This window comes from Perissodus microlepis, chromosome 2 (assembly GCF_051167445.1).
Source record: "Perissodus microlepis isolate ML-2025 ecotype Zambia chromosome 2, ASM5116744v1, whole genome shotgun sequence".
Lineage (NCBI taxonomy): Eukaryota > Metazoa > Chordata > Actinopteri > Cichliformes > Cichlidae > Perissodus > Perissodus microlepis.
In genome coordinates, this window is record NC_140462.1 from 16,257,710 (window position 1) to 16,273,330 (window position 15,621).

Sequence of the window (15,621 nt, forward strand, 5' to 3'; positions counted from 1 at the left end):
AGCTAATGCAAACAGCAGATAAAACCAGTTGAGTCGTAGGCAGTTAGTTTACCCACATCACAGCATTCTTGCTTGTTGTCTGATCAAACCCTCTCAGACGGCCTCTCAGCCCTCATTTTACCGTGTCCACCAGAAAATCAAACCAGTCCGGTGTATGTGATGATAGTCCGGTGTTCAGATGATAATTTGAACAGTGGGTGTCAAGCGAAGGATAATGACTATCAGCCATTTCTAACCTTCATCTCTTTCACTTATTTGAAGGATATGTCATGATGTCATATGTTTTATCGCTCTTTCCTGAGAGCTGTCTTTTCCCACAGGAGATTCTGATGCCAGTGCCTCATCTCCAGTAACTATAGTTATCTCCTCTCCCTCACCAGAAAAGCCACCAAGGAGTCATCAAGGTTTTGTTTGTTAATATTTAATTCACTGGTGTAGCTGCACAGCATGGGTAGTCACTGGCTCTCCAAATGCACTGGCAATGCTTCCTCCCAACACCTTTGTTTCCACCAACCTCATGCAGTTTTTTGTTTGTGTTATTTTACTAATATTTTATTTTCTTTAGAGCCTTTGAGCTTTGGTTACTGGTCACTTTTTCCATTGTCACTTGACATTGTAACTAATCAACAAATTTTTATATACCCAATACATTTTTTTGCAAAGGCAGTCAACCTATCCTTAATGCTCTGAAGCTGCCTTAACTAACTGACATGTGTACGCACACAGCTCATAATCATAAGAACTAGAAAATCTATATAAAAAAACCCACAGGCCTGAAGTAAGGACATGAATGCAAATCGTTTCTAATATTTAAGGATTTTAAATGTAAAAGCCATTTTATTCCTGAATTCTGGCTGTAATTGCTCATTCCTATTATTGTGCATTTCAAGATCACATGGGTGACTTTGCAATAATTCCTCTTTGAATGGTATTCCAAGAAAGCACTATTGTATCTGGCACAGACAATATAATGTTTATGCTCTGCTCTTGGAGGGATTCAACATAAAAAAAATTTTGTTTACTAACTAACAGCAATGCCTGATTCTGAAAACACAGTGGCTGTGTTTTGATATTTATGCTTATGGCATGTACTGTTGTCGATTCGCTGCGTTGCTGAATGCCCATTTTGTTAGTAGCATGATAGCATGATCAATTAAGTTAATAGGAAAATTCATCCCCAAAGACAAGTATAGTTTGTGTCCTTTTATTTCAGGTGTATTAACTTATAGCCCTTTGCCTGTTGGAGGTATTGAAATACAGCAGATCATTTTACTCCCTTTTGTAAACCTAAATTCCCTCCCTTTTGCCTCCGGTTTAAATCCCGCCTCCCTTGTCTGTCTTTCCTCCTCCCTCTTAGTGGACAAGCGCTCCACATCCACCACAAACCTGAAACAGCCGCCTGAGGCTGGCATCAGCAAACGCCTATCCTCCTCCTCTGCCACCCTCCTCAAATCACCTGACAAACGTAAGTCTCCTCCCTCCCCTCCTTCCTCCCTGCTTCCATCCTACCTTCCCGGTGTATTCCAGTGCTGCAACTTAACCAACAAAAGTGTTTTGTTTGTGTGTGTGTGTGAGAATATTTATGAATGAGCTTTTTCAGGTATTGTACCATTTCTGAAATGGAACAAACTGAATGAACTCTGACCCCTCTCCTTTTTCATATCCAGGGTTTAACAGACTCACTGATGCAGAGAGGGATTGGTAAAACTGCTTTAATCTGTTTCTCATTCCTGATTCCAGATACTGCCCAGTTCTTCTGCATACATTCACTGCATCTCTTCGGATTCATTAATCAGTAAATAGTTTTAAGGGCTGCTGAGCACCAAACGATGATGTTCATGAATATTCTCTTGTATTATAGAGAGCTGTCACTCTTCTGTTACAATATACTCAATCTTGTTTTGATTCACATAGAATATAGTAGAAGTGTACAAAAAAAATCATGAAACGGGTATTTGATTTCTACAGGAAATAATCAATGCAGATGGGTGAATCACATCTCTTCACAGCCTCTTCAGGCTGACAGTGTCATTTTTTTTTCCTTTTCAGCATAACTGGTTTCTCTTTACTTCTCAGCTTGTTTCATAATAAATTATGCCACCACTCTGAATACAATATATGAATTAATTCCAAAATGTTGTGTACCAGTTTCAAGCTAGTCTCGTTATTTCACCTTTGGGTTATTTCATCATTGTCCCTCAGGTGTTAAGCCAAGGAGTTCATCTTGTAACCGGTTACCTAGCAATGCCAATGCTGATCAGGCCAGTAAGGAAGACGACAAAAAGCTTCAGGTGGAACAGACAGGTGCAAAAGATCCCCTCTTCATCTCGCATGATACTTTAATAACCAATATTGTGTTAAATACACAATTTGTCAAAATATTGCATTATTTATTAAATACTCAGCTGTGTCTTATGCATGACATTCACACTGAAGATTTGCTTATTGCTTGTTATTTTGTTGAAACACTTAAAGAGGCTAAGAGTAGTATTACAATAGTCAGCTCTGATTTAGGGAGAATGAGCTAGTGTGATCAGATGGAAAAGTTGAAGCTCGTCTTTGTATCAAGGCTTCATCTCTTAAACTGGGGCATCAGCTGCTGTCAGCCTTAACCCGGTGACTCACATAAAGCAAAACAAAGTGCACATGACTTGTAGACTTTCTTAAGGGTTTCCTTGTTGACTCCCCCAGTGCCTGCTTGGCTATAACTCCACTCTCATGTTCCCAGGCCGTTCTCTGAAGAAGAGAAGTTCCTCCCTTACGCGAGTAAGTCTGGGCAGAGCACAGACCCCTGCAAAGCCTGATAAGGGGACAACGGATGATCAAGGTGGCTAGCATGAATAATCAGCATGCAACACTCATGCATCTGTCTTTAAATAATAAGCATGTGGCTCTGATGCTACTTCATCATTCTGAATCCTCTTGTATTTTTAAATCCTTAACAACGCTGACTGCTGCTAAGAGCTTTTAGGGATAATAAATCTCATTTATCTCCTTTCAGACTTATGAAGTTCAAGATTTTTTTTATGCTGGATCTTCTTGCTGCATATGGCCTTTTTTCCATTCATGTTCTCATTTACCTAAATGCTCATTTCCACCCATGTCAGATGCAGTTTTCTCTACACTGCCAGTTGTCTTTGATTTTCTGGGAATGTTATGCTCGTTCCATCAATCCTTTAACCTTTTTGCTGTCTTGACCTAGCTGATGCTGCTCTACGTCACATTTCTCACTGGAAGTGAATCTCGTTTTAACCCCCTTTGTATTTTATTTTTTTATCTTTTCATTTTTTCAAGTGTTCACTAAGGAAGTGTCTGTTGTGTGCTCTGCTTGGACTAACACTGTGTATTGTTTTGTTGTCACAAAGTGTTGATTGTTTTCTCCCTCCAACATGACGTCATAGGTGGATTTAAGTCACTCGTGCTTCATTGCGGTGTGTGTCCGTGCCATCCCAACATAGCAGCCACAGAGCACACAAATGACCTAAGCAAATCACTGTACTCTGTGTGTTGCTATTAACAACCAGTGCTTTTATTTGTTCCGTAGCCAAACCAGTCTCTTTGTATGTATGAAACTAAAGAAAAAAACTCTTGTCCTCTATTCATGTATGTTCTGTGTGTTTAATCTGAGCAGTAGCACAACACATAAGCTGTCTTCCATACTGAATCAGCATTTTAGAGTTTAAATTGTTTTTTTTGTTTTTTTTTTCATAATTCTACCCTTATTACAAAAATAACTACAGAAATTATGACCTGGATATAGAGTAGGAAACAGCAGGAAGTCATGTCGCCAGCCTCAACGGGCAGCCACTAAATGATTAACAAAAATCAGGTCTGTCAACAACACATGTCTCCTCAGGAAGGGGCTATAAAAGGAAGTGAGAATCTAGAATCTCCTTTTGAAGAGCTAACATTTAGGTACATGTAGCAAAAACAACCTATTATAAGCTCCAAATATTTCTCAGAGTTGCATTTTTTATTTTTTTTAAGTATCAGCAGCAGCCTTAATGGGGAATTTTCTTAGTGTCTTAGCTAGTGTGCTTTTAGAAGGGCTGTAGTCATCCTCTTTCTTTGCAGGAATAATTTGGACCGTTTTTTCTCTTTCCACAATAGAGAACATTGCACAGCATTAGATGTAGAACTGTAATAGACATGGTCACTATTCTTTTGTTTATTCTTCTCTTCTTCTTACCCAGTATTATTCTTCTGATTGCTTTAAAGTCATTTCATAATTTGTTTTTCCCTTCAGCAAATCCTAAGGAACCATTACTTTGAGCTTTTCACTAATCACCTACCAGGCAAACTCTTTTATCAGTCTCAGTACTTTTCCACGGTCACCCTATGTACTGTCTTTTATTGAGTATCCTTCTTTAACTCTATATTTATGAAAGTATAAAGACAGTTTATAAGGAACCTATCTAAGACGAGAGCCATTACCTTTGGTTCTGTATGTTGATTCTCTTGTTAAATCACATGGTGAACTTTGTTTCTTTACTTTTATTCCCCATTCTCATCCACTCTTTCTATCTTGGCCTTTACATTCTCTTGCTTTTTTTCTGGTGATCTGTTTTTTTTTCGGCCGTGTAGCTCGCAGGCCACTGGCCAATACTGTGGATGGAGGGGTCCTTAGTCGCCTGCTCACACCCACCCAGGCCTCACTAGCTAGGAGCAAGAGCGCTGCCGCCCTGTCCGCTGAAGGAACAGATGCTCCAGGTAACCTCCGCTTAGGAGACCCTGATAGAGGAAAGTTGGCCAGGGACAGACCTGGTTACCCTCTCGTTTCATCAGTAAAAAGTCAACCTAGTTATTCCCATTATCAGTTAACTAGATAATTTCATTCCACTGCCCAGATGCACTTTTGGACTTTTCAAAGTGATTGGTCACTTCAGAGTTTTGACTGCAGTTGCAGTGATCAAATGTTAACGTGTGCACAGTAATTAATTATAATAAATTGCATGAGAAAGTGTATTTACATTCTAACAAATAAACTGACATACTCACACATGTTTAGTTTACATGCATTTCCAAATCTGATACAATCGGTTGTTGTGTGCTGAGCTGGGCTGTGCAGGGTAGTCATGGTCAGGAGCATTTCTCTGCCTCTGAGTAGCTTCAGGGTCCACACTAGGAGATTTACTCTAAGCTGCTTACCTATTGGTTCTTGTTACATCAGAGTAGGTCTGTTGTGCCATTCCATGAGTTCTCATAGTGAGGCATAATATGTGTTGATATTGTGGATGCTTTAAAGCATCCTGTGTGGGTTTTTATGTCGCCCTCGATGACTGTAGTGGTTGACAGCCTGCAATGATTAACACACAACCACAGTAATGAATACCTCTTTTTCCCTGGTTGACTGTGTGTTTTTATAGGTAGGAAGGGGAGTGTACTGTAAAGCACTTCAAAGCTGCAGCTGTATTTCTAGTGTTGGTTTTAGGCTGTGACGTTTATTGAGTGGCCATTACAAACCTGTTAGAAGGTATAGCTCCTCTGCTAAGTATAGCCCCAGTAGAAGCATGACTCATCCACATTAGCAGCAGCTCATTACAGGGTAGGTTTCATAGTCATTGCTGCGGCGCAGTATAAACTCTGAATGAATTTAGTGAACAGGCTGTGGCAGGGAGAGTTCTTTGGGTCTTGGGATTATGATGGTTAATCCCTCAATCTGACACAGCAAGCTAGTGCACAGCACCATTTCCTCTTCTAACTGCAGGCTAGACTTAACCTAATTGCTAAAGACAGTGTGTTAGAGCCTTTGCCATTACAGTTTTATAGTTATTTCTCAGTCCTGTCCTGAAACTTGAAAGGTCGGTCTCTCTCTGATTAGGAACAGTTACAGCATGACAAAAGAAAGGTATATTACTCATTACTCATACTCTAGTTACTGTACTCGAACACAGCAAGCAGTGCTATTTACATTCACTATGTGTTTAACGTACTAATAAATCTGTGTGATTTTTGTGTGTGTGCAGTGTCAGTGTGTGTTCTACTTTGGTGGTGGTAGGTTTTACATAATGTGTGTTGTGTTGTGCTGTGCTTATGGTGCCCGGTGTTTAGATTTGTTCATGTTGTATCCAGAAGCTGCAGGGTGTTTGGGTTTTTCGCCACATTGTTGCTCCCTGCTTGTTATGTGTCTCCAGTAATTTCCAGCCCATCCGGAGTTTCAGAAATTAAGCTATTCCCTGCGTAATGAGCTATATCTAACAAGTCGCTTTTTTGTTTTTTTTTTGTGCTCTTTCTCCTTACAAAAACCTTTCATTTCTTCCATCCATCATTCTCTCTTCCTCATTCCTTCTTTCCCCAACCTTACCTCTGTATTCCCCCTCTTTTCTTAATCATTCACTCCTTTTGCTTTTTGCTGCTTTGCTGCCCAATTTGGTCGCTTATCACTCCTCCCATTGGTTGTGCTCCCATGGTCCTGCGATGACTGTGTCCTTTACCAGAGTGTCACCTGTGTCCTCGCTCAGCCTCTGCCAGCCCATTGCACCCACCCCGTGGTCCAGTGCGCAGCCGCAGCAGCGACCGACAGAAGAGCAGCATGACCACATCTGTGTCAGCCGATGGAGCCCTGGACCCTTCAATGGTATGAACACCTTCGTTTTAATAACTGAACTTAGCTTTTAATCGTTGATCTCAATTTTAAAAATGTTCTCATGTCAGAAAACTGAAAAATAATGTTTGATTTGTTTAGTATCACTTTGCATTTGCTGATGGAGTAACCTGGATGTAGGGCTTTAGCTGGCATCTCCTAATCCATATCCAAATTTCCGAGTGATCATAGACACATTTAGGTTACACATTTGGTTGTGACTATAAGAACGACAAGCTATGTTATTCTGCTCATAGAAGATGTGCTTGAAATAATTTAATGCAGTTTTGATTATATTATATAATTTTTTTTTAAAAAAACACGTGTAGCAAAGCTATGGTTTTATTTCTGTGGGAAAGTTGTTAAATTTTGTTTGGAAATCATGGACAGAAAAAGTTTCAGTAGCTTACTTTTTTTTGGTAGCATTGTAGCAAGAGGGAGCACAGCAAGTAGTGCTATCTACAGTCACTGTGTGTTTAGTGTACTAATAAATCTGTGTGATATTTGTGTGTGCAGTGTCAGTGTTTGTTCTACTGTGGTGGTGGTAGGTTTTATGTAGTCTGTGCTGTGCTTGGTGTTCATATTTGTTCATGTTGTATCCAGAAGCCAGAAGGGAGTTGACAGAAAATGAAAACTTTCCTACATTAAAATTTGAGAGAGTGGCATGGAAAAAAAATAATTTGCCCCCTTCCTGATTTATTGTGAGTCGTCAATGCACATTTGGAGTATTTGTGGTAGGTCGCACACTCTTGGGAAGGTGTAGAAGTTTCTTTATTTGTGGATAAAGGCTCTTGCTGTGGTTCACCGGAGTCCCAAAGCCTTAGAAATGACTTTGCAGCCCTTTCCAGACTGATAGTTGTCAATAACTTTCTTTCTCGGCTGTTTCTTTAGATCGCAGCACTGTGTGTTGCTTTTCGAAATTTATTAGCCCACTTTATTTTGTTAGACAGTTTCTATTTAAATGATTTCTTGGTTCAACAGCTCTGACATTAAGCATGCCTGGGTGTAGTTAGAGAAAATAAACTCAGGTTTCCATAAATGTGATTAATTACAGTCAACTCATCATTTAAAGGAGGGTGGGTTACTTTTTCCACATAGACCAGTTAGGTTTGGATAACTAACCAGTGATCTCTGTCTAATATTAGAATTTGTTTGATCTGAAACATTTAAGTAAGACAAATATGCAAAAAATGCTTTTTCATGTCACTGTACATGCATATATCCTGCTACATTTGCCTGTCAAAGTACTTCTGCAGGATGCTAACCATAGGGAAATGTTACTCATGCAGCTGCTCTTTGAACTTTGCTGGTCACTCATTTAAACATGGGCAAAATTTCATACTGCTGATGCTTGAGGGTCTTATCTGTATGGTCTCACTTGTTGGTCTGCCGTGCCTGGTTCTCTCTCAACCTGGCTTTCTTCCTCCTTCGCTGTGGTTGTGAAGGGCTTCATTGTCATAGTATGAAACAAAGGGATTCACAGTGGCCCGATTATGGACAAATCAGGCCATGCAAAGCAGACCCCACCCAGACCGTGGGACCCAATGTCAGAAGCCTCTGACTTTTCTCACCATCATGTTATCATCTCTCCTCAAGATGTACTGAATGGATAATGTGGATAATTGGAATTCAAAGACTTATATTTGTATTACATCTCAATACAAACCAGTAATTGTTTTAAAATTAATTTTCAAGACCTGCAGCAAAAGTAATCTACAAAGATTTGTAGTGAAAGAATACGGTGAGGAGTTTGTTACAAAGTAAAAGCTTTTTTTGGGGGGGGGAGAACCAGTTAAATTCATCACTAAAGTACTTTGTTTTTTATATATGTTCTATAAATATTTCATAATACACAAAGGATTTTGTGGGAATTGGTTTTACGTTCTTGGAATAACCCTATTTGAGAGTGGTTTTATTAATACTGTCTCCACTTGTGTCCTGTTTTTTTGTGAAATTACAGAAAGATAAGAAGTTAACATCACCTGTGGGGCAACGTCCTGCCTCCCCATCCACTCCAGGTCGGCACCGTTCGCCATCGCCTGCCCCCAGTCCAGGTCCAAAGAGGACTCCATCGCCTTCAGCACCCAAGTAAGACTCCTACACAGGATTTGTTATGAAACACATGCATTTTCATTTGGTTTTAAGTCAGAAAATAAGATGGCACACACAATTTCTTCTGCAGGCAAAGCCCTAAGATGCGCCCAGCCTCTCCAGGCGCAATGAAACAACGCCCACCGTCTCCTCAGCCTGCATCAACCAAACCCCCACCCATCCAGAAGCCTCTTGCTCCAGCAGGACCACCAACCTTACGAAAGAGGAACTCCAAGTCCAAAGATCTATGTCCTGTTCAAGCTGTGGCTCAACAGTCCTCTGATTCCAGCAAGACCAAAGACAAAGATGGTGAGCAGTTAACAGAGAAAGATTGCTTTATGTACTGTGACTTAACAGCTATTGTCACCTGACAGTCAGTAGCAGTATTTGCCAAGACTGTTCATTATCCTGCAAACCAGGATGTTTGTTCACTGTATTCAGACATACATTTCATTTCAGCCAGTAAAGCAGGACAAGATTAAGTCACTAAGTTAAAGTGTTTTCGGCTAATGTACTGCAGCACGTCTAGTTCCAGGTGATTACCTCCAGGTCATAATGACATATCCCTTTTTTTTTTTTTCAAAAATGTTGCTTCTGCAAAAGGACTGTTTGTCCTGCACGTAGTTATTGGCACATGCTTCATTTACTGCATTCAGAGGAAACTGCAAACAGAATTTGTGCTTTAAGCACAAGAGAATCACAATCACTGAACATGGTTTTATAACATGTCATTTTATTTTAGTAGACACGCCATTATTGGGATTGTGTTTACATATTGCAATAAATCTCGGTGAAGCAGAAAAGGTAGCGTTTACCACCTGGAGTCGCATGCTTTAGACATTTGGATTTGCTGTTTCTTCTGCCACCTCCTGGCAGGGAAAATGGTTTTCATATGGATTTACATGCAACCAGATACCCACTGTGTGTTAGAAAGCTCTAAAAGCATGGTCCAGTTTAGGTTGCACATTTGTTTTTAGGAGTGTATGAACGGCGTTTACCCTGCCTTTTTACCCTGTGTCTGCTGAGATAGGCTCCAGTCCCCAATGGCTGTTTTATGAGCAGTTAAGAAAATGGAAGGATGGATTTATTCAACAGTCCAGCTGATAGATTTGTCACATTGCTTACTATGGCTTAATACACCCAATACACCCAAAACATAAAACATAAGTGGATAAATGGCTTGATGTGTTAACCTTTGTTGTCTAACCTCATGTATGAATTCCTGAGGAGAGTAATTCACTCAAAGCAAAGGGGTACTCTCGGATTCAAGTTAGACTTTATCAAGACACTTTCTTCACTGTTCTGCTTCTGTCTTTTCTGTGATGACAAATTCTTTGTGAGCTTTGTGAGCCGCTGGTTTTCAGGACTGTCTGGAAGTCACAATAGAAGTAGCAGTGCGAATCCTTGCTGGGAGAGTATTCAAGAGTGTAGTCCAGCCCTCAAAAGGCATCCAGTATGAATCAGGGGTATGATAATGGACATGGTCTGATACTTGAGGGAAAAGGTATACCTGATGAGGGGATGGGACTTTACCATGTGCTGATGAAGGTCGGTGATGGTAGGGATGATGTACTGCCAGAGCTTGATTTGAGAAGAAAGGTTAAAGTTGAGGTAAATCAGGCCCGTACAGCATTGACAAAGTAGCTGACAGAAAGTCCTCAACCTCCGTATTTGTCTTTTCCACCTGTCAGACTCAAAGGCTACGACAGGCACCAACTCGGCTGCTGAGGCTGCCAAGATCCTGGCAGAAAACCGTAGACTGATGCGAGAGCAGAAAGAGAGAGAGGAGAAGCTTAGGCTACAGAAGGAGGAAGAGGAGAGGTAAGGTTATTTGAGCTGCTGGAACTGTGTTCTTGTTTGTTCCATAAGTTATCATCATAAATTATTTTTTGTTTTTATTGTGTGTTGTTTGTCTATATATGAGAAAGAAACCTCATATACGACCACAGCGTAATACCATTGAGAACAAAGTTGTTTAATAACAACAGTAGTTTGGAGCTGCTTGTATTTTATAGCCACATGTGCGATTTGCATTGTTTTAGCTAATGAAACAGGCTGAGGCATACTGGTAATGAATACGAATAATTTTCGTTTGTCAGGATACGTTAAATTAAGAGGTGCCATTTTTGACTATCTTAGGTTGAGAAAAGAAGAAGAGGCACGTTTAGCAGAAGAGGCTCGATTGAAACGTCTGGAGGAGGAAAAGCAGCTTGCAGAGGAGAGAAAACTTAGGGAAGAGGAAGAGGCTCGCCTAGCAGAGGAGGAACGGATTAGGCTGGCAGAGGAGGAAGCACAAAGGCAGGCTGAGCTCCAAAGGGAACGCGAGGAGGCCGAGGCCAAAGCCCAGGAGGAGGCAGAAAGAGTTCGTCAGGAGAGAGACCGAATTATGCAGCAGAACCAACAGGAACGTATGGAGAGGAAGAAGGTATGATGGGTGCATCAGCTTTTTTTATTTTTGTTTTGGGCCTTGATTCATCTACGTGTCATTAAATAATTTTGTTTTGACAAGAAGTTACATCAAGAGTCAGTTTTTTAACCATCAGTCTCTCTCCTTTACCCAAGAGTCCAGATCACATTGGCAAAGTAATTACTAGAAATTAATTTCTAACCTAACCTCTTTTAAAACTCTTCTCTGTTACAGAGAATTGAAGAAATAATGAAGAGAACTAGAAAAGGGGACCAAAATGATTTAAAGGTGAGCTCACATTCAGTCAACCCATTTGGTCGTATTTGTGATTTTCAGAAAATTCCTTCACAATCAAGGTCTGTTAACATTTGCCTCCTGTGTAGAGAGATGATGATAAATGCACACAGGAGAATGAAGATGAGGAAATGGACCAAATAAACTGTGAAACTAAAAGTAAGAGTTCTCCAGTCTTTTTCAGCTAAGAATCTAAATATGCTGAGCAACTTTCATTATTTGTCTGTAACTGCGAATGTATCTTCTTACTTTCAATGTACTTACATATTGCTTGTGTAAAATTACATATATTTCTATGTGACTTGTGACATGTCTGATCTGTGTTTTCATTGTCACCCTAATTAATACAGTAACAGAGATTGACAAAGATGAGAGCTGTCTGTCCTCCGGTGAGCCTGCAACAGAGCGAGAAGAGCCCCTGGGCCACACGGACGAGAAATCAGAGACAGACAAGGAGAATAACAATGGCACAAGCACAGATGAGACTCAGGCAGAAAGGTACAACTGTAGAGAAACCAACAAAACCCACAAACTGAGTTATGTTTAGTCATCTAAAACTGCCTCAAATAGTTGGCACTTTTTTTTTCTAATTCAAAACAGCCACCAGTTCTTTGCATATGTTCTCTTATGATGTTTTGTTTGTGCAAACTAGCACTGCTACCAACAACCAGATGTTTTAAAAGAGTTTTTCAAAAAAATATATAGATTTGAGCAGTCCAATCAACTTGCAGGGTGGAGTTACGATTAAGTAGATGCGTTTCTCCAGAGATTTTCTATGATTTCAACAGCTTTCTTCTACACAAAATACCTCGGTATTACAAGTTAGCTAACATGTCAGAGGTGGAACAAGATTTTCTCACATTATTAAACTGTTTTGGTATGTTAGTGAAGCCAAAGACTCCCATCTCATATTTTACAGTTTGGCTTCTAACATCTTACAGAGAAATACATAAAATACATTACATTTCAGATCTTTTTTCTCTCTTAAGAATCAGATTTTAGTTCAGATGTATTTCTATTAAAATACAAACACCTATAATAATCTCTTACTCTCCCTTGGTTCCCCTTCTTCAGTCCAGTCCCTGAGGGTCGCCTTGTCGAGGGTTCGGAGTTCACGAATGAGCAAGACTCTACCAAGTTGGTCTCCACAGTCAATGGAAAATCCAACCAATGGAGCTTTGAGGAGCTCATTGACCTCAACGTCCACTCCAAGTCTCGACCCCTCCTTGAGGCGGGGGACTGTAACAATGTCTTGATCAATTGTGACGGGAGCTCAGATGGAACCAGAGTAGCCTTTGAAGACAATGAAACCCCCATCAGCACGCTGCATTCCTCCAGTCAACCCATAGAAGCCCTGCCAGGTGAGCTGTCAGTCACTGATGACTCCGATGCTGCCATTGTCTAACTTAACAACTGACAAGAACTCTCATGTTTTATGTCCCTCTAGAGATTTGACGTCTGCGGCGTCGCTGAGAAGCCTCTTACTGTTGCACTCCTAAAGTTCCTGTCCAGTTGACCTCCTTAAAAATTCTGTCAATTCCAAGCAGCTTTCTCCCCTTTCTCCTCCTTTTCAAGAGGGAGGAGCACAAGGTGAAGTGGAAAGACCACCCAAGTGCTACGTTTGCACCCTACATGATGAGGAAACTATGTATTGAAAGTATATATTAATAATTGTGCTTCAGGGAAATGCTGTCTATTCCTTCCACATGCTTACCCTGGGTCTTTTTCCTCTTCCTCTTGTGGTTTTTAGTTCTCCAGATTTTTTTTTTCCTCAATTTTGTCCAGTTTTGCTGATTTTTTTTTTTTTAAAGTGTTGGCTTTTGTCAGGGGTGCGTTGTTATAATTTATTAATTTTGGCTTCTTTGATATTGTAATTATTGTTATCAAATGTTTAGTCTTTTTTTCTTCTTGTGAGAATATTCCAGGACACATGCACAATAGATTTTGTGAATTATTCTTAATTAATGGAAGAAATTGTTATACGTTCTGTTTTGTTGGGGTTTGGTGGAGGTGGCATCACAGGTTCTCCATGTGACTGATCTAAATTTACTTGACAGTCTACTTTTTGCAGCAACATGGCCTTACAATTTTTTTCCCTCCTTTCTAATTTTTTAAAACAATTTTTTTTTTCATGCATGCACAGTTTAGCAATCCCTGCTAACCTCGGGATTGGCTGTGTTAATACATTACTTGACTGGGCTTTTGTCATTTCATCCCCCCCCCTTTCCTTCTTTGGCCACTAGAGGGCTTCAGCAGCATAGCAGTTGCATTTGAAGGCGAACCATGTGTAGATCCACATGTTCAGTAAACTTTTTGCACTTGTTTGAAGCTCACGGTTGGTTTAGGTTTTTCTTTTTTTTTTTTTTCTTTTTTTTTGCATTTGTATATAGAATACAAGTTTACTAATATTGTACTTTACAAGAGTCCTAGCTGGGTCCGGTTTTAGTGTCATTTGTGGCGACTCCTCCAACTGTTTGAATAACCATACCTGTAACAGACTGTCACAACACAGAGGTGAAATCCAGTAGTTTATTTTTAGCTGCTTCTGAGCTTCTTGACATGGTGTTTGTTACTAAACTGAACTTGTGCTGAAACTAGGAATCAGGCTTTCAATGATCCAGTTTTAACTTGAGCTTTAGTTCCCGCTTTGTGATTCATTCTTCTGTGTGCTTCATCATCAGTTCCACTTCTTTCCAACTAACCACCATCTAAATATCCTGTCAAACTAGCTGCTACATTTGACAAAATGCATTTCAACTATTTTTGTAGTATACAATTTTGGCTGTTGGTTTCTATATGAAAATGCATTTCTACATATATTTAAGTGTTATTATATTGTGTAAATAATCAGTATTAGGCAAATGAAGCCATGTTTAGGATGGAGTGGCTCAGGTTGTGGAGAATTCAAGAGTCTGTGTAAATGGCTATTCGGTTTCAGTTTGACTGGTGCCGTGTGACGGGGTTGCCAGGTTCTGTTTGGCCTACCTGGCAACCCTTATGTCCCCTTTCACAAGAGCTCAACAAAACTGGGTGGCAATCTACTTTGTTTCCTAAGTTTCAGCTCTGTATCTGCAAGCGCTAATTCTAAATTTTGCCTAAAAAAAAGACTAAACCAGTTGAGATTTGGATGACAGAGCCATTTTTGTCCTTACAAACACATCTAAACCCATGATATGAGTCATAGATGTGCCTCTCAGTGCTTTTACTGTCATCAAAATGCAATTAATGTCACGCAAAAGGATGTAGGGGTGTTGATTGGTCGTTGCAGGTGCGTCTGCTCAGGATTCAATTGTTCTACTGTAGAATAAGGAGGGCACTTCCACCCGACAAAACCTGACATGGGTCAGGCTGGTTTTCTGGTTCTTTGTTATTCATGAAATGTTGAATTTCTTGATGCTTGAATAGTCCAAGCACGAGGTTTGAGACCTTGAACTTTTGCCTTTTTCTCTGCTGGCTTACTAAACTCTCTCTGTACATATAAGGAGTCTGAGCTTTTTAGCTTTTCAGCTTTGATTAATAAGCTCAAAGAATGTAACAGACTCCATAAACCGTCCTGCAATATTTACCACGTCTCTGAGCTTACGCGCTTTTAGCCATCTTATGTTATTCTTCTAGGAAGCATGAGACTTTTTGCACTGTCACAAGTTACCCTTCTTTAAACAAAGCACGTATCTGAGGACTTTACAGACTCCTGGGGGAGCTGTGTAAACTTTCATAAAGAAAAAGTCATTTATGTAGTTCTGTCACTTATTCCCATCCAGATGTTTTAGTCTCATTCATAACCTGAGCCTTAGATCTTTCATACTCCACTTTGCTTTCCTGAATACACCTGTCTAAGGAGTGGTTGTAGTTGCTGCTTGAACACATACGGTGTCTGCATGTTACAGGGTATGGATGCAGAGCTCACAGCACGTAGTCTTCAACATCTATAATGTTAGGTTAGAACGGTGCCTTAGATTAAGATTTAGTGTGGGTTGTTTGTTTTTTTTTGTTTTTTTTATTGTTTCACAGTCAACTAAGAAAGCTTCTCCTTACCTCGGCCTCGACAATCATTCTACTCAACAAGGGCAACTTTGTGAATATGAATATTTCTCTAGACGTTTTACTAACAATGCCCTGTCCACATATTACATTTGTACTGTAAATATATCTAAAGTTTACTGAGATACTGACTGTTAAAACAATAAAGCCTTGAAAAAATATGTTTCCATTTCTTGCTGTGAAGAGGAAAAAATGGGGCTTCATA

General features: G+C 40.0%; 1 protein-coding gene across 12 annotated transcripts in view; it reads left to right on the forward strand.

Annotated features, from left to right (window-relative positions):
• map7d3 (MAP7 domain containing 3) overlaps positions 1-15,577 on the forward strand; it is a 28,968-nt gene extending 13,391 nt beyond the window's left edge. Inside the window, exons 6-20 of one of the 12 annotated variants that reach the window (XM_084950328.1) lie at positions 321-404; positions 1,358-1,465; positions 2,203-2,304; positions 2,729-2,827; positions 4,585-4,710; positions 6,438-6,577; positions 8,544-8,671; positions 8,766-8,983; positions 10,366-10,495; positions 10,814-11,099; positions 11,316-11,369; positions 11,465-11,534; positions 11,726-11,873; positions 12,450-12,736; positions 12,823-15,577. In XM_084950328.1, coding sequence (XP_084806454.1) covers positions 321-404; positions 1,358-1,465; positions 2,203-2,304; positions 2,729-2,827; positions 4,585-4,710; positions 6,438-6,577; positions 8,544-8,671; positions 8,766-8,983; positions 10,366-10,495; positions 10,814-11,099; positions 11,316-11,369; positions 11,465-11,534; positions 11,726-11,873; positions 12,450-12,736; positions 12,823-12,830 — 1,988 coding nt within the window. In that variant the 3' untranslated portion in view covers positions 12,831-15,577. The remainder of the gene's footprint in view (positions 1-320; positions 405-1,357; positions 1,466-2,202; positions 2,305-2,728; positions 2,828-4,584; positions 4,711-6,437; positions 6,578-8,543; positions 8,672-8,765; positions 8,984-10,365; positions 10,496-10,813; positions 11,100-11,315; positions 11,370-11,464; positions 11,535-11,725; positions 11,874-12,449; positions 12,737-12,822) is intronic. The other 11 variants (XM_084950338.1, XM_084950347.1, XM_084950363.1 and 8 more) reach the window with 11 other exon arrangements.
• Positions 15,578-15,621: the final 44 nt, after the last annotated feature.